At 37.9% G+C, this 16614-nt stretch overlaps 1 protein-coding gene across 4 annotated transcripts in view; it reads left to right on the forward strand.

Moving 5' to 3' along the window:
* LOC127439936 (glutamate receptor ionotropic, NMDA 1) overlaps nucleotides 1-16614 on the forward strand; it is a 33084-nt gene that overhangs the window by 2232 nt on the left and 14238 nt on the right. For 2 of the 4 annotated variants that reach the window (XM_051696237.1, XM_051696239.1), the window contains exons 3-15: nucleotides 420-596; nucleotides 2650-2712; nucleotides 3445-3542; nucleotides 5628-5749; nucleotides 6438-6612; nucleotides 7173-7317; nucleotides 7916-8002; nucleotides 8101-8236; nucleotides 9534-9661; nucleotides 10210-10374; nucleotides 11181-11299; nucleotides 15926-16038; nucleotides 16172-16320. In XM_051696237.1, coding sequence (XP_051552197.1) covers nucleotides 420-596; nucleotides 2650-2712; nucleotides 3445-3542; nucleotides 5628-5749; nucleotides 6438-6612; nucleotides 7173-7317; nucleotides 7916-8002; nucleotides 8101-8236; nucleotides 9534-9661; nucleotides 10210-10374; nucleotides 11181-11299; nucleotides 15926-16038; nucleotides 16172-16320 — 1677 coding nt within the window. The remainder of the gene's footprint in view (nucleotides 1-419; nucleotides 597-2649; nucleotides 2713-3444; nucleotides 3543-5627; nucleotides 5750-6437; nucleotides 6613-7172; nucleotides 7318-7915; nucleotides 8003-8100; nucleotides 8237-9533; nucleotides 9662-10209; nucleotides 10375-11180; nucleotides 11300-15925; nucleotides 16039-16171; nucleotides 16321-16614) is intronic. The other 2 variants (XM_051696238.1, XM_051696240.1) reach the window with 1 other exon arrangement.

The raw sequence follows: 16614 nt of genomic DNA on the forward strand, positions 1-16614 counted from the left end.
CAAACCTTTTCTGGAGGCTATGAGGACCTGATTGCATTTATGTTATAATTTACTTGTGGCTGACTGGGAATGGTGGTCCTCCTCCATGATGGTTTTCGGTTTCTCCATTTGGTCAGAATAATGTGATATGTTGACTCATTTTCAGTTCTAATGTGGTCTTTTCTCAAACTTTTAATTAAAAATTGTCATAAATGCATAGCATTATGATTGATGGACTCGTCTAGATACCAACAGATAGACTATAACATTCACATTCAGTCTATGCCTTATGGCAACTTGGCATGTTAAGGAGTGATGTTGGGATCTGTCTCTAAATTAAATACAGAAAAAATGATTAAATTCTAATGAATTGAAATTGCTTCGGGCCTTTGTGAAGCCTCTCGAGAGTCACCAGTTTCCCCCCCAACACGTCCTTCTAGAGTATCCACCTCTCCTTCCTGCGCACAGTGCCGCCCTATTCCCACCAAGCCCAGGTGTGGTTTGACATGATGCGAGAGTTCCAGTGGAATCACATCATCCTGATTGTGAGTGATGACCATGAGGGCAGAGCAGCACAGAAAAGACTGGAAACTCTGTTGGAGGAGAGGGAGACGAAGGTGAGATGCATGAGCTGCCAACTCACATGCCCCAGCGTGTAAATGAGTGTGTTTGTGTAAGTCAGTGTGTGTTCCTTTAATCAATACCTCAGAGGTCCTCTGTATATGTTAAATGTTTTCTTTCTTTTTTTGTTGTTGTTGTGTAAACACATTTCTTTCCATTGGCTAACATTATTTATGCCAGAGGCATCAGCAGCGTCTTAAGTGGTTTATCTGCAAAACTTTATCATTTTCTACTCATCTCACATTGCTTTTTGCCATAGTCAGATTCTCCTATTTGTCTATCCACAACAGGAGCAAAATGAGGGACTTAACCTGGGGCTATGCAAAAAAAAAAAAAATAAATAAATAAAATAAATAAATAAATAAAAATAAATCATTGACAGGGGATTTGGCTGGTTTGAGGTTTAATGCTGGAGATCTGTGAGGATTTTTACTTTTTATTTTTCCCCAGCAACAGACTGTGGCTGATATATTGAGTGTTCTCTCTGGTAGTTAGAATTCATTGTTGATCTGTTTGTAGCTCTATCACACTGCTCAATATTTTACAATATGCCAGCGCATATATGAAAGTATTTCACCAAATATTCAAAGATAAGGGTAGTTACGAACTGTGTAAGCATTGAACTAGTTATACTAGCCTCAGAACATAAAATCAAATTTCAATGATTTGTAATGAGTAATTTGGTAAAAGTCTGAATCCAGTTGGATGGCCCTGCATATTTAGAATGACTGCAATGTCATTGCAATGTCACTTCCAGTAATGGCAGCCCCAAGGCCAGTTGGTTTTATGGGTACATTGTGTGGTTCTGAGAACTCATCAGCAGAAGGACAGATGAAAGTCTATTTTTTGTGTCTATAAATACTGCAAAACTTTGACTGCAAATTGACTACAGGTCTTAGAATACTTTGTTCAAAGGACATTATAATAAATGAGAAAAACACCAACACTTCTCTTTTTGCTCTGAGTTTAGGGCGCAATCAGGCTTTTTAATTCATCATTAACATCAATGATTTTTCTGCTTTAATGACTCAGTCTTAGACTGCAGCTGTGGTTTGAGGGAAACAGACTTTAAATAATTACTGTTTTTCCCATTTTGCTTTGGAAGTCCAAGTTTGCTGGCTGGTTGGCATTTACATAACATAACTAGGCTTGAAATTAATTACCGCATAATCACCAAAGATTTTCTGGGAATATGGTCAACTGTCAGAGTTTATTCTGTTCTACATTAAATACATGCTAAAAGAAAGTGTTATTGAGTTCATGAAGAAAACTATAAAAAATCCACGTCCATCCATCCAGTCTAGCAGAATCTTTTTTCAAAGCACCCGTGGAGGATTTTTGCTTTTTGTGTTTTCCCTTTACAAAGGCAAAGACAGACAAAGGCAAATGAAAAAGAAAAGCATAGAAAGAAGGCCTGTGTGTTCCAAAGCAGGGCAGATTCAGTGAAGAATATGCATTATCTTAATAGAGAACTTAAAATATTTTCTTTATTTTGGGCCATATGTCTGGACAGGCATTTCTTGTGGCAGCAACAAGCTGTGCTTCATGGACTGTAGTCAATGTTCTTTCATGGTAGATTGACGAAATTTAAACTGATGGATGGGATGGCATGTACTGGATTAAGATGCCCTGGAATCTGCTGCACAATTAATAAACAGCAATGTGTTTTTTAGTGTATACATCTAAATTAAATGCATTATGAAGACATTTACATGTATTATTAATTGTGGTAAAGCAAGGAGCACCCTCAGGGCAAGTTAAAGCTCATTTATATAAGTATTTTAAATTAAATGCTGACGAAAAAAGATTACGCAAAAAGTTAAAGAGGGAAAATCATCAAAATATCACCCAGGTTCAAACCATTTGCAGGGATAGATAAGGTTGTCTGCTCTGTGTTGTCTTTGTTGATGTTTTGCAAGCCCCAGGATTAGAGTTTCCCAATCTGAAGCAGAAAAGTGGAGATTTGTTGGAATGCTTTACTGCGCACCATTTATAACTGTTTATAATATTCTGTGTCTGCATATTTTCTCTGTGCACATTATTCATCAGAGTAAAAACAGGAACTATGAAAACCTCGACCAACTGTCCTTTGACAACAAGCGAGGACCCAAGGTATATTTGCATGGTCAATGCACGCCGCCCAAAAGTTATCTGAAAGTAGCCACTAGAAATCAGTCAAACAATCAACAAACCGATTCCAGAGATCCTTATCCTGCCAGCACGCCTATTTATGTTTGGATTCTTTTTATGATTTCAAACGAGAATGGGTTATTTTTTTCTGTTTAAAGCGTATACAAAAAAATCGCTCCCCCACCTCTCACTATTTTATTTTTATGTAAAGGAATGCATGCGTTGAAGCCAGCAAGATTGCAAGTCTATTCTTTTGACACAGTGCGTGGAGATCTGGTCGTGTGGGACAGGCACTATCCAGATGTAACTCCCACCTTTCTGCAGCATTTGTACCTTTTGGTTGTTTTTTTTTTTTTGGTTGGACAAAAGCCACCACCACCACCTTTCTTTTCCTTCACCTATTTTTTGCTTTGCAGTTGCATCAAACTTCTTCTCCCTGTTGCTCTAACATGCACGTTCTTCCTTGGAATCTTGGTTCCCTTCAGTTTGCATGTGAAAATGCAGAACCTTTTTTCCTGCTCCAAGCGTACTTAAGTTTTTTTCATTTGAGCAGATTAACTCAGAAACTTTTTTTACATAATTTTTTCAAACCTCCTCCCCACCCCACAAAAAAGAAAAAGAGAGAAAGAAAAAAAGAAAACACAAGCGCTGAAAGAGCACGGTTCATGGTGGGGATGAGTCAACTATTTGACTAATGTTATGTCCTAATCCCAGGCAGAGAAAGTGCTCCTGTTCAGCCAAGACACAAATCTGACGGCTTTGCTTCAGGAGGCCAAAGAGCTGGAGGCCCGAGTGATCATCCTGTCTGCGAGGTGAGTTAATCTCTCTCTCCTTAACCCATCTGACTGCTAATCACTGATGTCACTGAATAATACATGTGGCCAGCCATTAAACTGATGTAGCTCAGTCAAAGCAAGAGATGGAAAAGATTTTAGTGCACCGTTTTAGAAATTAACTACAGTATTCCTATAAAGGGAAATATCTGACCCCTGGATTGGATATGGTGTCCAAACCTTTTCGGTCGAAGGCCAAATGCAGAAAAAAATAAGGTGCCGTGGGCCGCATCGCTGTAATAATTAAAAAATGGCTACAAGCTACTAGATTGCCATTGTGCATAATCTTTATATTGTACGCTTAATATTATGCAAGTTTTAATCACAATTTGTGCTCTATGGTATGCTTGTGTAGGCCCTACATGTAAATAAAGGATAGGGTATTTCACTCACAAAGAACTCTTATAATGGAACAGTGATGTGTCTTATTCAAAATATTATACTCATTTATTCACTTTTTTATATTTTTGATGTCCATTCAGTGGCACTGCAAAGAACATATACATCTGCTACTGAGTGTTGGGTGTGACCCATTATAATAATCAGAATCAGATTACATATGGTCACTTTATGAAGTAATGCAAGGAATTACTCTTTATAGCTATACAATTATAACTGCTGTTCTGTTGTTACTTGCATTACAAATATGATTTTAATTTGATCAAAATTATCACGCTTCATTTTATTTTGTAGACGTGCACATGCAAACTGAATGCGGCACAGATGTGCAAGTGTTCTAAGCGCTCTCTTCTACAGTGTGTCCTCACTCAAATGGCACTGGGAAGCACGTGAATCATTTTTCTTGTTTCAACGAAATATCAGAACAAACCAATTAATTACAGTATACTTCCCAGTAGGACCGTAGCTAGTGGGGTGAAAGGTAATAACGATTCTAGGGGCTCAAAGGTCCAGGGGGCCCCACAACAAATTCTAAACTGCAATTTTTAATAGGAAAGGGGCCCAGAGCGATATACAGTCAGGGGGCCCGGATTACCTTGTTACAGCCCTGCTTCCCAGTGCTACAGAGGACGTTCTGGAAGAGTATGCTCAGTTCATGCATCTCTGTGCGCGCTCAATAAACTCTGTTCAGCCGCTCGCACAACAGCAGATCTACTCAGTTGTATGATGTGAGGTATCGGGACATTTTAACAAGAACAAGTACATGAGTAAAGTATCTAACCTGATGTCAGTCTTTTAATAAATGCATAATTCTTTCTGCGGGGCACTTCATCGTTGGAAATAAGGAGTATTCCAAACTCCTGTTGAACTCTGCCAGTGGATGAAGCTGGTGACGAAACAGAACGCACTAGCAGAGACGATGCGCTGTGAATAGCGGCTGCATGTGATAGTGACATCCAGTGCCCAGAATATGAATTTCATATAATTTCTCCATAGTGCGCCTAATTCTGTTCTATTTCTAAAGTCTCTCGCGGGCCACGTTGGAGCAGTTGGAGGGCCGCAGATGGCTCGCGGGCCGGACATTGGACACCCCTGTCTTAATGAGAGCAGATTCTTTTTTAACCATATAACAACATACTGAGTGTCATCCTTTTATGTCTGTTCCTTAACAAACAGTACATTCGCATCTGAATAATTATGGTACATTGAAAAATAATTGCATAAATAAATAAAAATAAAAATAGTAGCATTTAGCAATAGTTCACATTATAGTAGCATGTTTTGCCTCTAAATAATGTTTAGAATAAATCTCTAAATAAAGTTTTGCAACCCCCCAATTTCCGACACTGTTGTATATTTCAAAAGTATACACAATTTTCTAGAGTATATCTATAAAAATATTAAACATAATAGCATACATTATAGAACAGAATATTAAACAGAACTAAATTATTATTTTTTCAATGTCCACCAGCAGTACAATCAGTTTATAAGCAGTTTTCTAGTTGAATGAGTCAGCATCTAATATGTTGACAAGCCAAATGTTGGAAGTTACCTCAGAATGTCAGAATTTCTCTGCCCTTCATGACTCACTCATAACATTCAAATTGGAGGTGTTTACTCCGTGAGATGCAGTTACTACCAGCAATCTTTATCCAATTGCAGCGAAGATGAGGCCGCAGCCATTTATAAGGCGGCACGCCAGCTCAATATGACAGGCTCTGGTTACGTGTGGTTGGTTGGAGAAAGGGAGATGTCTGGTAAAGCACTGAGTGAAGCCCCAGATGGTACGTACTTTTTATCCTCTCAATTTTCATCCTCTCTCTCTTTCCCAGGCTGTTTAACAAACTGAACATGTTTGCCTTAAGCTTTTTATACGATTACAATTTGCAGTCCCCACCGACAGATCAGTGTCTGTGCTGTACTTGCGTGTTTAAACATTTAAACATCTCTATGTTTAAAGGTTTTAAAACACAGTGATTCTTTACTCATTGTACTGTGCTTTATGCCTAATGTTTAATTTGTTTCATTTTTGAGTGTTTGTCCTTTCTTTCAGTAGACAACAAATGATGCAATAGAGAGTTGTGGTAATCCATATTGCTTTCAATGTGCATACATTTTTAAGGTTTGACTCTCATGAGTTTTTATTGTAAGTGGTGCTTTGCTACCTCCACATTGAGGTGTGGATTCGATGGTAAGCGGCAATTGCATTTCTTTGTTCCTGGCTTCTTTATACACATCCATGTTAAACTTCATGTCATTCTGCTCAATGCTGACCCTGTCCTAACCCCTCATGACTTTCACAGTCCTTCTGTCTGTCTTTAGACAATTTGGTCTTCATATGCAATGCACGCTTTTTTCTTTCTTTGGTAATTCTTGGATTTCTTTATTATGAGTATGTCTTGAGGTGATGTTGAAGTGAAAGTAGTGTTGTGAGGCACTGGCCAACACCATGTAATGTTGTCAACTGGGTAGGCTTGCTCGGCCTTCAGCTTATCAATGGCAAGAACGAGTCTGCACACATCTACGATGCGGTGGCTGTGGTGGCCCAGTCCATCCAGGAGCTCTTTGAGAAGGAGAATATCACAGAGCCTCCACGAGGCTGTGTTGGCAATACAAACATCTGGAAGACTGGCCCACTCTTCAAACGGTGAGGCCAGGGGATGAGTGCTGGCTTGCATTCGATTTCCAACAAACCATACATTTGCTATCATGCATTATCATACATTACCACTGACACTGACAAGAGTGGGAGCTTTCACACCGCAAATATTGAAATTGCAAACTGCCTTAGTAGCAAGAAAAAATATGGCTACAGTCTAGTCTTTTAAAAACATGCCTTGACTCTTCAAAAAAGGCATGCAATCAAATCCGATTGAGTAATGATTCAGTGCAAGGACATATCAAGCCTGTTAAGTTGTTGATTACATTGGCTTTGTGAAATCTGGTGGCACCAATTTGTATCCCTTTAAAGACCCCTACAGGTGTCATATCTGTTCTCCTATGTCTGTGCCTGCACATTATCTGCACCCCCCACAGAACACCTCTTATCCGTCCCCTAGACAGTCGTCATTTCTTTCCTAGACATACCTGCATCTCCCATCTTCTGAATCTGGTAAACTGTCATTCTTCCAGTCATCATCAATGTCTTCCTTTGTGTTTAAATGGAGATTCTGTGCCATTTCTAAAATGCCCCCTCTGATGTGATAGAGTGCTGATGTCATCCAAGTATCCAGATGGCCTGACAGGCCGCGTGGAGTTTAATGATGACGGAGACAGGAGGTTCGCCCACTACAGCATTTTGAACTACCAAAAATCCAGACTGGTTCAAGTGGGCGTCTACAACGGCTCGCAAGTATGAAATCGGCTGAGTCTTTTTAATGAGCTATACTTCTGCTCAGGGCAAACATTTGCTGTGCTGTTTTAATAATGAACCCTTGTGACATTTCTGGGTTTGAAATGTGGAAGTCAACTATAACTTCTATAGAGGTGGATGGGAGACCACAGCAAATTTTATGTTTGCATTCCTATTTGCTCCAACGGCAAAATAAAAAAAATCCACTATTACATTTCCACGACTTAACAAAAGAGGGGGAAAAAGCTGTCAGAAGTAAGAAAGAAAGAAACTGTATTACTGATGGAACTGTATTTGAAACCCTATCACAGCAGTCTTGAATTTAATACATTTTTATTAATACAGTACCTAGGGTAATATAACAAAAATAATAGAATACTGTTAAAAATAGACACTAAATTATAAAAAAAAGAAAATTCAAATATAAACAAATTGCTAGATTTATGTTGCTAAATAAGGTGGAAACGTCATCACATGCTGTGAAAATCCTTTTAGACATTTATACAATAACACACTGTAATTTTATAAAAGTGTCCATTAATGAATTTGAAGATGTTTTAGCATCTTTTAGCTTTTGTTTATCTCCAATGCATTACAGGTTGTAATGAACACTCAGAGGAAGATCATTTGGCCAGGAGGAGAAACCGAAAAGCCGAAAGGCTATCAGATGTCGACAAGATTAAAGGTACCACTTAAAAAAGTGAAATCATTGTAGGGTTTTAATTGCATCATTTAGTTATTAGTTTGCTCTGATTAAAGCATTGGCCTTATTTTCTGTGGTAGATTGTCACCATTCATCAAGAGCCCTTTGTCTATGTGAAACCAACTCTACGTGATGGAACTTGCAAGGAAGAGTACACTGTGAATGGAGTCCTGATTAAAAAAGTGATCTGCACTGGCCCCAATGAGACCATTCCAGGTAACCATCACAAGCAAGACTCAGGAGTTGTGCACATTGTGGATTAAAACTGTTCTTTGTCTGGCTTCACCAGTGCAGATTGTACAGATTCCAAAAATTCATTCCACCCTATGGCCATTAAGATCTTGCACATTATGACCAATATTCAATAAGGGTCCAAGGAGTTGTGCGATATACTGTACGATGACTGACGCCAAATTAATGTATTCACAATGCTTTGTCTATATGGCGATCAAGTCAAGTCATTTTTATTTGTATAGCACTTTTCACAACATGCATCGTTTCAAAGCAGCTTTACAGAAAATCATGATTTAACAGAAAATGAAACTGTAATATCTATAAAGTCTTAGAGTCACCATTGTGTAGTTTGATTAATTATTGTAAATTGTGTATAAAAATAAATAATTAAGTTAATAAGTAAATAATAATTGTATTTAGAACCCCAGTGAGCAAGCCAAAGGCGACTGTGGCAAGGAACACAAAACTCCATAAGATGTTGGTTAATGGAGAAAAATAGCCTGGGGAGAAACCAGGCTCACTGAGTTCCCCTCTAGCTAAACATAAGCATGAATATAAGGCCAGTATTAGTTTTTTTGTGTGTAGTGCAAGTCATGGTTTAAAATTAGTAAACTAAGTAAGTGTTAAGGGACAGTGTTTAAAATTTTTTTGTATGAACTGTACATGTAAGATAAATAACTAATGTCTTTGAGGTCCATCCTGGATTAACTGCATAAGTTCACATAGATGCACTGTCCTTTGTTAGTTGGCTGATGAAGGCTTTTATTGGCAATTAATTGATAGTCTATGTATTTCTTTTTAAGAGTGTAGTCCATCATTAGACCAAGGTGATACAGGCAGATATCAGTGAGGTGCATCGCAGTGCAACTTGCAGATCATTTCGGTGAGGTTCAGTGAGGTCCATCCTAAGTCCAAGGTTCAGGCAGTGTGACATGAAGTATAACATGTCTTACAGTTGGAGTTGGCATCAGTTCATCCTCTTAAGTCCATAGTAGTAGACTGAAGCGATATCTGTCTGGCACCAGCTGCAGTTAGTCATCATCACTCAGCAACACGTAGCAGTGGAGTCTGACACCAAGCAGGAATGGAGCTGATGTTTCAAAACATCAAGGGTTATATACAGTATGTTCTGTGATGGAGGTTGTTGCTGATGCTGCTGTGCATAAATCCATGTTGTCCTCATGATGTTTGTATGTCTGTTGTATTTTGTACCACGAGTGTTTTTGTACAAATATTAAGTCTTTTCTATTCTATTCTATTCTGTTATGTAACTCTTTAGGTCGCCCCATAGTGCCTCAGTGCTGTTATGGGTTCTGCATTGACCTCTTGATCAAACTTGCAATGACAATGAACTTTACCTATGAAGTGCATCTAGTGGCTGATGGTAAATTTGGCACTCAGGAGCGTGTGAGTAATATGATTACTTCATTGATTCTTCACCTGGAACACCTTGCCTGAAGCTTTGCATGCCTTTTCCAAGGGCATGCAACTAAGCTGAGGAGAGTAAAAGTATGCCTGCATCTCTGAGCATTTGGGATTTTTAAAGACCTAATGAAATTGCATTATCATTTTTCTGTCCTGTGTTGATGTATTCCTATTGAAACAAGAATTTAGTGTGGGACATACATTCCCTTTTTGAAAATAGCCAATATGGTTTAATTATATTACAGCCATGATGTACTACAATTTTTACTTTGCTAAAAATTCTTTGTATAGTGCAACATGATTCAGTTTTTCCAGAAGAGAAAGACTGTACATTTTGAAAGGATAATGTGCTTAAAGTTAATTTTGTCAACTTTAAGGAGTACATATAGTAGGCTTCAAAAATAATAAACATTGACTGGAAGTCACAAGACTTCCATTTTTTCTTTAAGTCCTCCTTGACCATTAAGAATCAACAGCATTTCACAATGTAAAGTTTTACAAATTACTTAATGTTATTTTCCTAATACCAGGTAAACAACAGCAACAAGAAGGAGTGGAATGGCATGATGGGAGAACTCCTGAGTGGCTTGGCAGACATGATTGTGGCTCCACTTACAATCAACAATGAACGAGCCCAGTATATAGAGTTCTCTAAACCATTCAAGTACCAGGGGCTCACAATACTTGTCAAAAAGGTAAAATTCCAACAGATGACCTACAGATGATCATTTGAATGTACAGTACAAACTTGAAAACTGCATTATTTAGTGTGACAAAGCCAAGCAGTAGACATGTGTAACAAAGTTCGTAATGGGGTTGCAAGGAGGAAGAGGGAGATGGCGAATCCAACTCGAACGGTATTTATTTTATAACACAAAATTGGCTTTTCATCACTTCGCTCAATAATCACGCTTTTCAGCGCACACAGCTTAACACAGTCTCGGGGTGTGTGTGATAGCTCTCTCTCTCTGCCTCACTGGCATCTGGCTCACTCTTACATCCATCTCCAACTCTCACTACAATGACAAACAGCTGTTAGAGACAATCAATGACAGGTGATGATCTTTACCGTTCCCATCTCCTGATCTTGCTCTCCATTCAAATCGGTGCTTAACCACGCCCCCACTACCACTACATGAATTACATGAATCATAAAATAAATGCAAGAGAAAATAACAGATTTGGGGTCAATTTCATTTAAAGTTTTAACTTCAAGTTTAAAACAAAGTTACTGAAATGTAATTAATTTTCACAACAAAATCCTCTGAGAACATGATTTTCTGTGCCGGAAATAGCATAACATTTTCTTCACTTAATTGAATTCCCTGAAGTGGGATTATCTCTATACTCAATTAAAGCTGTGATAAATTAATTGACTCTGGAGTACAGTGAAATCTATTAATACACCACTGATCAGCCTAGATGTAGACTGTGTTTCATGTTCAATATGGTGATACATGTGGCAATGTGGGTGGTGTTGGATAAAGCTGTTGTTTTGCAGGAAATACCACGCAGTACGCTGGACTCGTTCATGCAGCCCTTTCAGAGCACTCTGTGGTTACTGGTGGGTCTATCGGTCCATGTTGTGGCGGTGATGCTCTACCTATTAGACCGTTTCAGGTAAAGGAAGACATTTTCAAGACATTGGCAGTGGCTATTTGCACCAAGTGCAAATAGTGATAGATGCTGTTTACACTACAGCTGTCTACATAGCGAGTAAATCACTTGCATATGCGACCAAATTTTGTATACTATATGGTGAACACGAATTCGGGCACTGGCACTATATCCACTGAACATTGGGACACTTATGACTCGATCACCTGCGATACATTAACGAGCTCGCATATTGAAGCGCAACTGTTATTAATCAACAACATTACTGTATAAATGACACTATTGTTCATTTTCATTGAAAATATTCAAACGTAGACTCAGCATCAGAATCAGCATTATTGCCAAGTAGGCTTACACATACAAGGAATTTGTCTTGGTGACAGGAGCTTCCAGTGCACAAACAATACAGCAACAAGACAGAGATAATAATAAAAAATAGAATAAAAATAAAAAGTGAATAGAAAATAAAGTATATATAGGAATACACAATAGGACAATATATATATATATATATATATATATATATATATATATATATATATATATATACATATATAAAGAAACAAGGGAATGTAATGTCAGAAGAGGTATGGTACGTTGGATAAATATAAATAGACTAAGCTGTGTATTGAACATTAATTATTGTTCAATGGGGCAATTTTAACTGTTTATGAGATGGATAGCCTAAGGGAAAAAACTGTTCCTGTGCCTGACGGTTCTGGTGCTCAGTGCTTTGTAGTGGTGGTGGCGTAGTGGGCTAAAGCACATAACTGGTAATCAGGTTGCTGGTTCAATCCCCACAGCCATCACCATTGTGTCCTTAAGCAAGGCACTTAAATCCAGGTTGCTCCAGGGGGATTGTCCCTGTAATAAGTGCACTGTAAGTCGCTTTGGATAAAAGTGTCTGCCAAATGCATAAATGTAAATGTTGTAGCACCTGCCAGAAGGCAACAGTACAAAAAGGTAGTGGGCAGGGTGAGTGGGGTCCAGAGTGATTTTTCCAGCCTTTTACCTCACTCTGGAAGTGTACAGTTTTTGAAGAGAGGGCAGGGGACAACCAGTAATCCTCTCAGCAGTCTGAACTGTCCTTTGTAGTCTTCTGATATCTGATTTCATAGCTGCACCAAACCAGACAGTTATTGAAGTGCAGAGGACAGACTCAATGACTGCTGAGTAGAACTGTATCAGCAGCGCCTGTGGCAGGTTGAATTTCCTCAACTGGCGAAGGAAGCACAACCTCTGCTGGGCCTTTTTCACAATGGAGTCAATGTGGGTCTCCCACTTCAGGTCCTGTGAGATGGTAGTGCCCAGGAACCTGAATGACTCCACTGCTGCCACAGTGCTGTTTAGGGGGTGAGGGGGGTCAATGTTGGGGTGTTCCTCCTAAAGTCCACAATCATCTCCACTGTTATGGGTGTATTCAGCTCCAGGCTGTTTTGACTACACCAGTGAGCCAGCCGTTCAACCTCCCTTCTGTATACAGACTCATCGTCATCTTGGATGAGGCCGATGACAGTAGTGTTATCTGCAAACTTCAGGAGCTTGACAGAGGGGTCCTTGGCAGTGCAGTCATTTGTATACAGGGAGAAGAGTAGTGGAGAGAGCACATATCCGTGGGGGGCACCAGTGCTGATCGTACACATGCTGGAAGTGAATTTCCCCAATCTCAAAAAAAAAAAAAAAGCTGGTGATCCACTGACAGATAGACGTGGGAACAGAGAGTTGGTGTAATTTAGTCTGGAGAATAGCTGGGATGATGGTGTTGAAAGCCAAACTGAAGTCCACAAAAAGGATCCTTGCATATGTCCCTGGTCTGTCCAGATGTTGCAGGATATGATGCAATCCCATGTTGACTGCATCATCCACAGACCTGTTTGCTCGATAAGAAAATTGAACGGGATCTAGAAAGGGTCCAGTGATGTCCTTCAGTGGGCCAACACCAGTCTCTCAAATTATTTCATGACCACAGATGTCAGAGCGACGGGGTCTGTAGTCATTAAGTCCTGTGATTTTGGGTGGCTTTGGGATGATGAATGATGATTGAGCGTTTGAAGCAGCATTTGAAACAGTGTTATTATAAAGGATAAATTACATTAAATAAAGAAAAAAATATATAAAAGTGTAAAAAAAATATAAAGTGTATTTTAAACCTTCTTTTAACAACTCAAAATTTTAAAAGATTTCCCTTTCATGGTAATTATGAATGAAAGACATTACAAAAAATATCTCTTTTAAACAGAAAGTAATGCTTGGACTTGTGCCCGTCTTCTAACGACTTGAGAGACTTCAGAAGACATGATGACATTTCCAGTAAGGGAACATAGTGAGCGACGATGCTTACTAGATTTTACGGTGCATTGTGGGATTTTTTAGGGAGTGAAAGTTTCAGTGCACTGGAAGGATTTTGTGATTAAAACAGCCCTTAAAATGGCTGTTTCCCTGATCAGTGCCCTGACTACTGAACTAGGGAGCTGATTGAGACGCACCTATTTACACTGTATTTAACAACGTCAACTCAGATTTTGGTTAAACTTTTCCCTGTACTGTTTTCACAACATTCTCCATTTTAAAGCATGGCTACAGACCAGTAACGTGCCTGTTGGACGTCTGTTAGAAGGTAAAAGTGTTGCAAAACTGGAGAGCTTGTAGATTTGAATTTGAGAACGTGTACAATAAATATTTGTACAAGCAAGGCATACACATTATACAAGTAAAAGTTTCCTTTTGCTTCGTTCCTTGTATTTTGTATCCACAGACAAGACCCAGGCACCCATTTTCATTTCATGTCTCTTTTAAAATCCTTTCTGTTATTTACAGACAGTTGGTGATCAAAAAAAAAAAAAAAAAAAAAAAAAAAAATATTTCTAATCAAACATTGCATGGATGAGGGGCAAACAACTGCACAACTTCTCTCCTTAATGTGCTCTCACTCAACCGTATATGCTTGTTCTCTTAAAGAGACAGTACCAATTTACCCCTGTTATACATATCAATGTCAGCTCTATGTAAATAGCACACGTGTTTATAAACAAACATGTTACAAAATGTAGTAATGTTGTAAGTGTAATAAATGTGTAAATACATAAATATTTAAAAGGTACAATCTTACAATGTGAAATATTTTAACATCAGAAAACATTGTAAATATGAAAGAATTTTACAAATAGGCTTGTGCTGCATTATTTTTTTTGATATAGTAGCACTTAAATTATAATTTTTTGGAATATATTTATTAATTCTATATTCATTTGCTTCGAACCTTGTGATAATTTGTTAAACACATTTTTTTGTTGTTGTTTTAAACATGTTTATTGTTTATTGTGTTTATTTAGAGTGCCCACAGACACCCTACACTCATCCCTACCCCTAAACCTAACCCTAACCTAACCTTACAAAAAATAACCATGGTTTTACTACAGTAACCATAGTATCATCATGGTATTTTGTAGTAAAATCATAGTAACCTCAAAATTAAACATGGTTACAATATTAACACCATAATACTGTAGTAATACCATGGTTACTACAATATTACTATATTAAAACCATGGTTAATTTTCTCTCAACTCATGGACCGTCACCGTGACCAAATCATTGCGAGGCAATTGAACTTTATATAATTTTTTTTTAAACGTATTTTTTTAAGTAGTATTCAAGGAAATATTAAGAGTGGAGACAGTAAACTGGATGGGAAAAACTGGGGCAAAAGGGGTAATCAAACCCAGGTCCTGCCGCACGAAAAAGCATATTCCTACTGTCTATACACACCATGCCATTGAAGCGACATTCTGGGTTGCAGTTTGTCTTCAATTTCTCAGTTTCCACCAGACTATTTGAGTGAAAATAGCCATTCTGTGTGGCAGGTGCTATTTACACCTAGTGCAAATAGTCACTCCATTATTACTAACGTACTATTTAATGCCACTCTAATGCAAGCAAGAAAATGTACCATCCTTATAAGAGCAACAAGTTTTGATTTACTTTTGATTACTTTTTTTTATTAGAATTTTCAAGTAGGAACAACTTTTCTTAATATACCAACAACAATATATGGAACGGTGGTTAAAAAACTGTATTGCTCCTCTTGCTCATTACAAAACTAATAAAGTATATGATGTCTTAGTGACATCTCATTAAACATAGCACAAATTTCATAGAAGCATCCATAATAATAATAATACAAGTATTCTTGTTAATTAGAACAAATATAAATACATATATATATATATATATATATATATATATATATATATATATATATGTATTTATATTTGTTCTAATTAACAAGAATACTTGTATTATTATTATGGATGCTTCTATGGGATTTAAAAAGTTCTTGAAATTACATTATAGGTTCTTCAGATTAGTGTATTGGTTTCTGCATTCTTTAATGCACCACTACAAAGACGGTTTTCTAAAGAACTAGAGAATAAAATACTCTTTCTAAAACTTACAAAGGTTCTCCTTTGGCATCAAGCTGTGAAAACTTTTGGTTCTAGTTGAAATCTTTATTTTTAAGAGTGTCTAAGAATATATCTTGATTTTAACGTTTGCAGAACATTGTAGAGTTTTGGCAGAATTATGAGTTTTAAGCATGTGTCTCTGGCTGATATGCGCTTTGCTTTGCAGCCCATTTGGAAGGTTTAAAGTGAATAGTGAAGAGGAAGAAGAAGATGCTCTCACCTTATCCTCTGCTATGTGGTTCTCCTGGGGTGTACTTCTGAACTCCGGTATTGGAGAAGGTAGTCATAGGCAAAGAGATTATTATTCAGTCTATCACTTCTTTGAGGTGGAAATATTGCTGACTCCACATTGGACTGATTTTGCAGCATGCACAAATTCTTTATCTCTCTTACCTCCTGTATATACCTGCAGGTGCCCCACGGAGCTTTTCAGCAAGGATTTTAGGTATGGTGTGGGCTGGTTTTGCTATGATTATAGTTGCATCCTATACTGCCAATTTGGCAGCCTTCCTAGTGCTGGATCGGCCTGAGGAGCGCATTACCGGCATCAACGACCCTAGGGTGAGCACAAAATATGAAGCAGCTTTGCATGTTATGAAACAGAATATCAAACAGGATTATTAATTACTGTGCATGCATATTTCACATTTCACACACTATAGAAACACACCATGGGTAATTTAGCTTGTCAAAAACACATAATTAGGGGTCATTCGTTTCAAAGTTAGTATTTAAATTTTTTTCATTGTGACAACCTATGTTAATTCCATCATCTGAGCTGAAATTGTCAACAAATAAAATTAGAAATGGAATAGTTCACCTAAATGTAAACATACGAATGAGAAAGTAATTTTG

Source organism: Myxocyprinus asiaticus, chromosome 4 (assembly GCF_019703515.2).
Source record: "Myxocyprinus asiaticus isolate MX2 ecotype Aquarium Trade chromosome 4, UBuf_Myxa_2, whole genome shotgun sequence".
Taxonomy (NCBI): Eukaryota; Metazoa; Chordata; class Actinopteri; order Cypriniformes; family Catostomidae; genus Myxocyprinus; species Myxocyprinus asiaticus.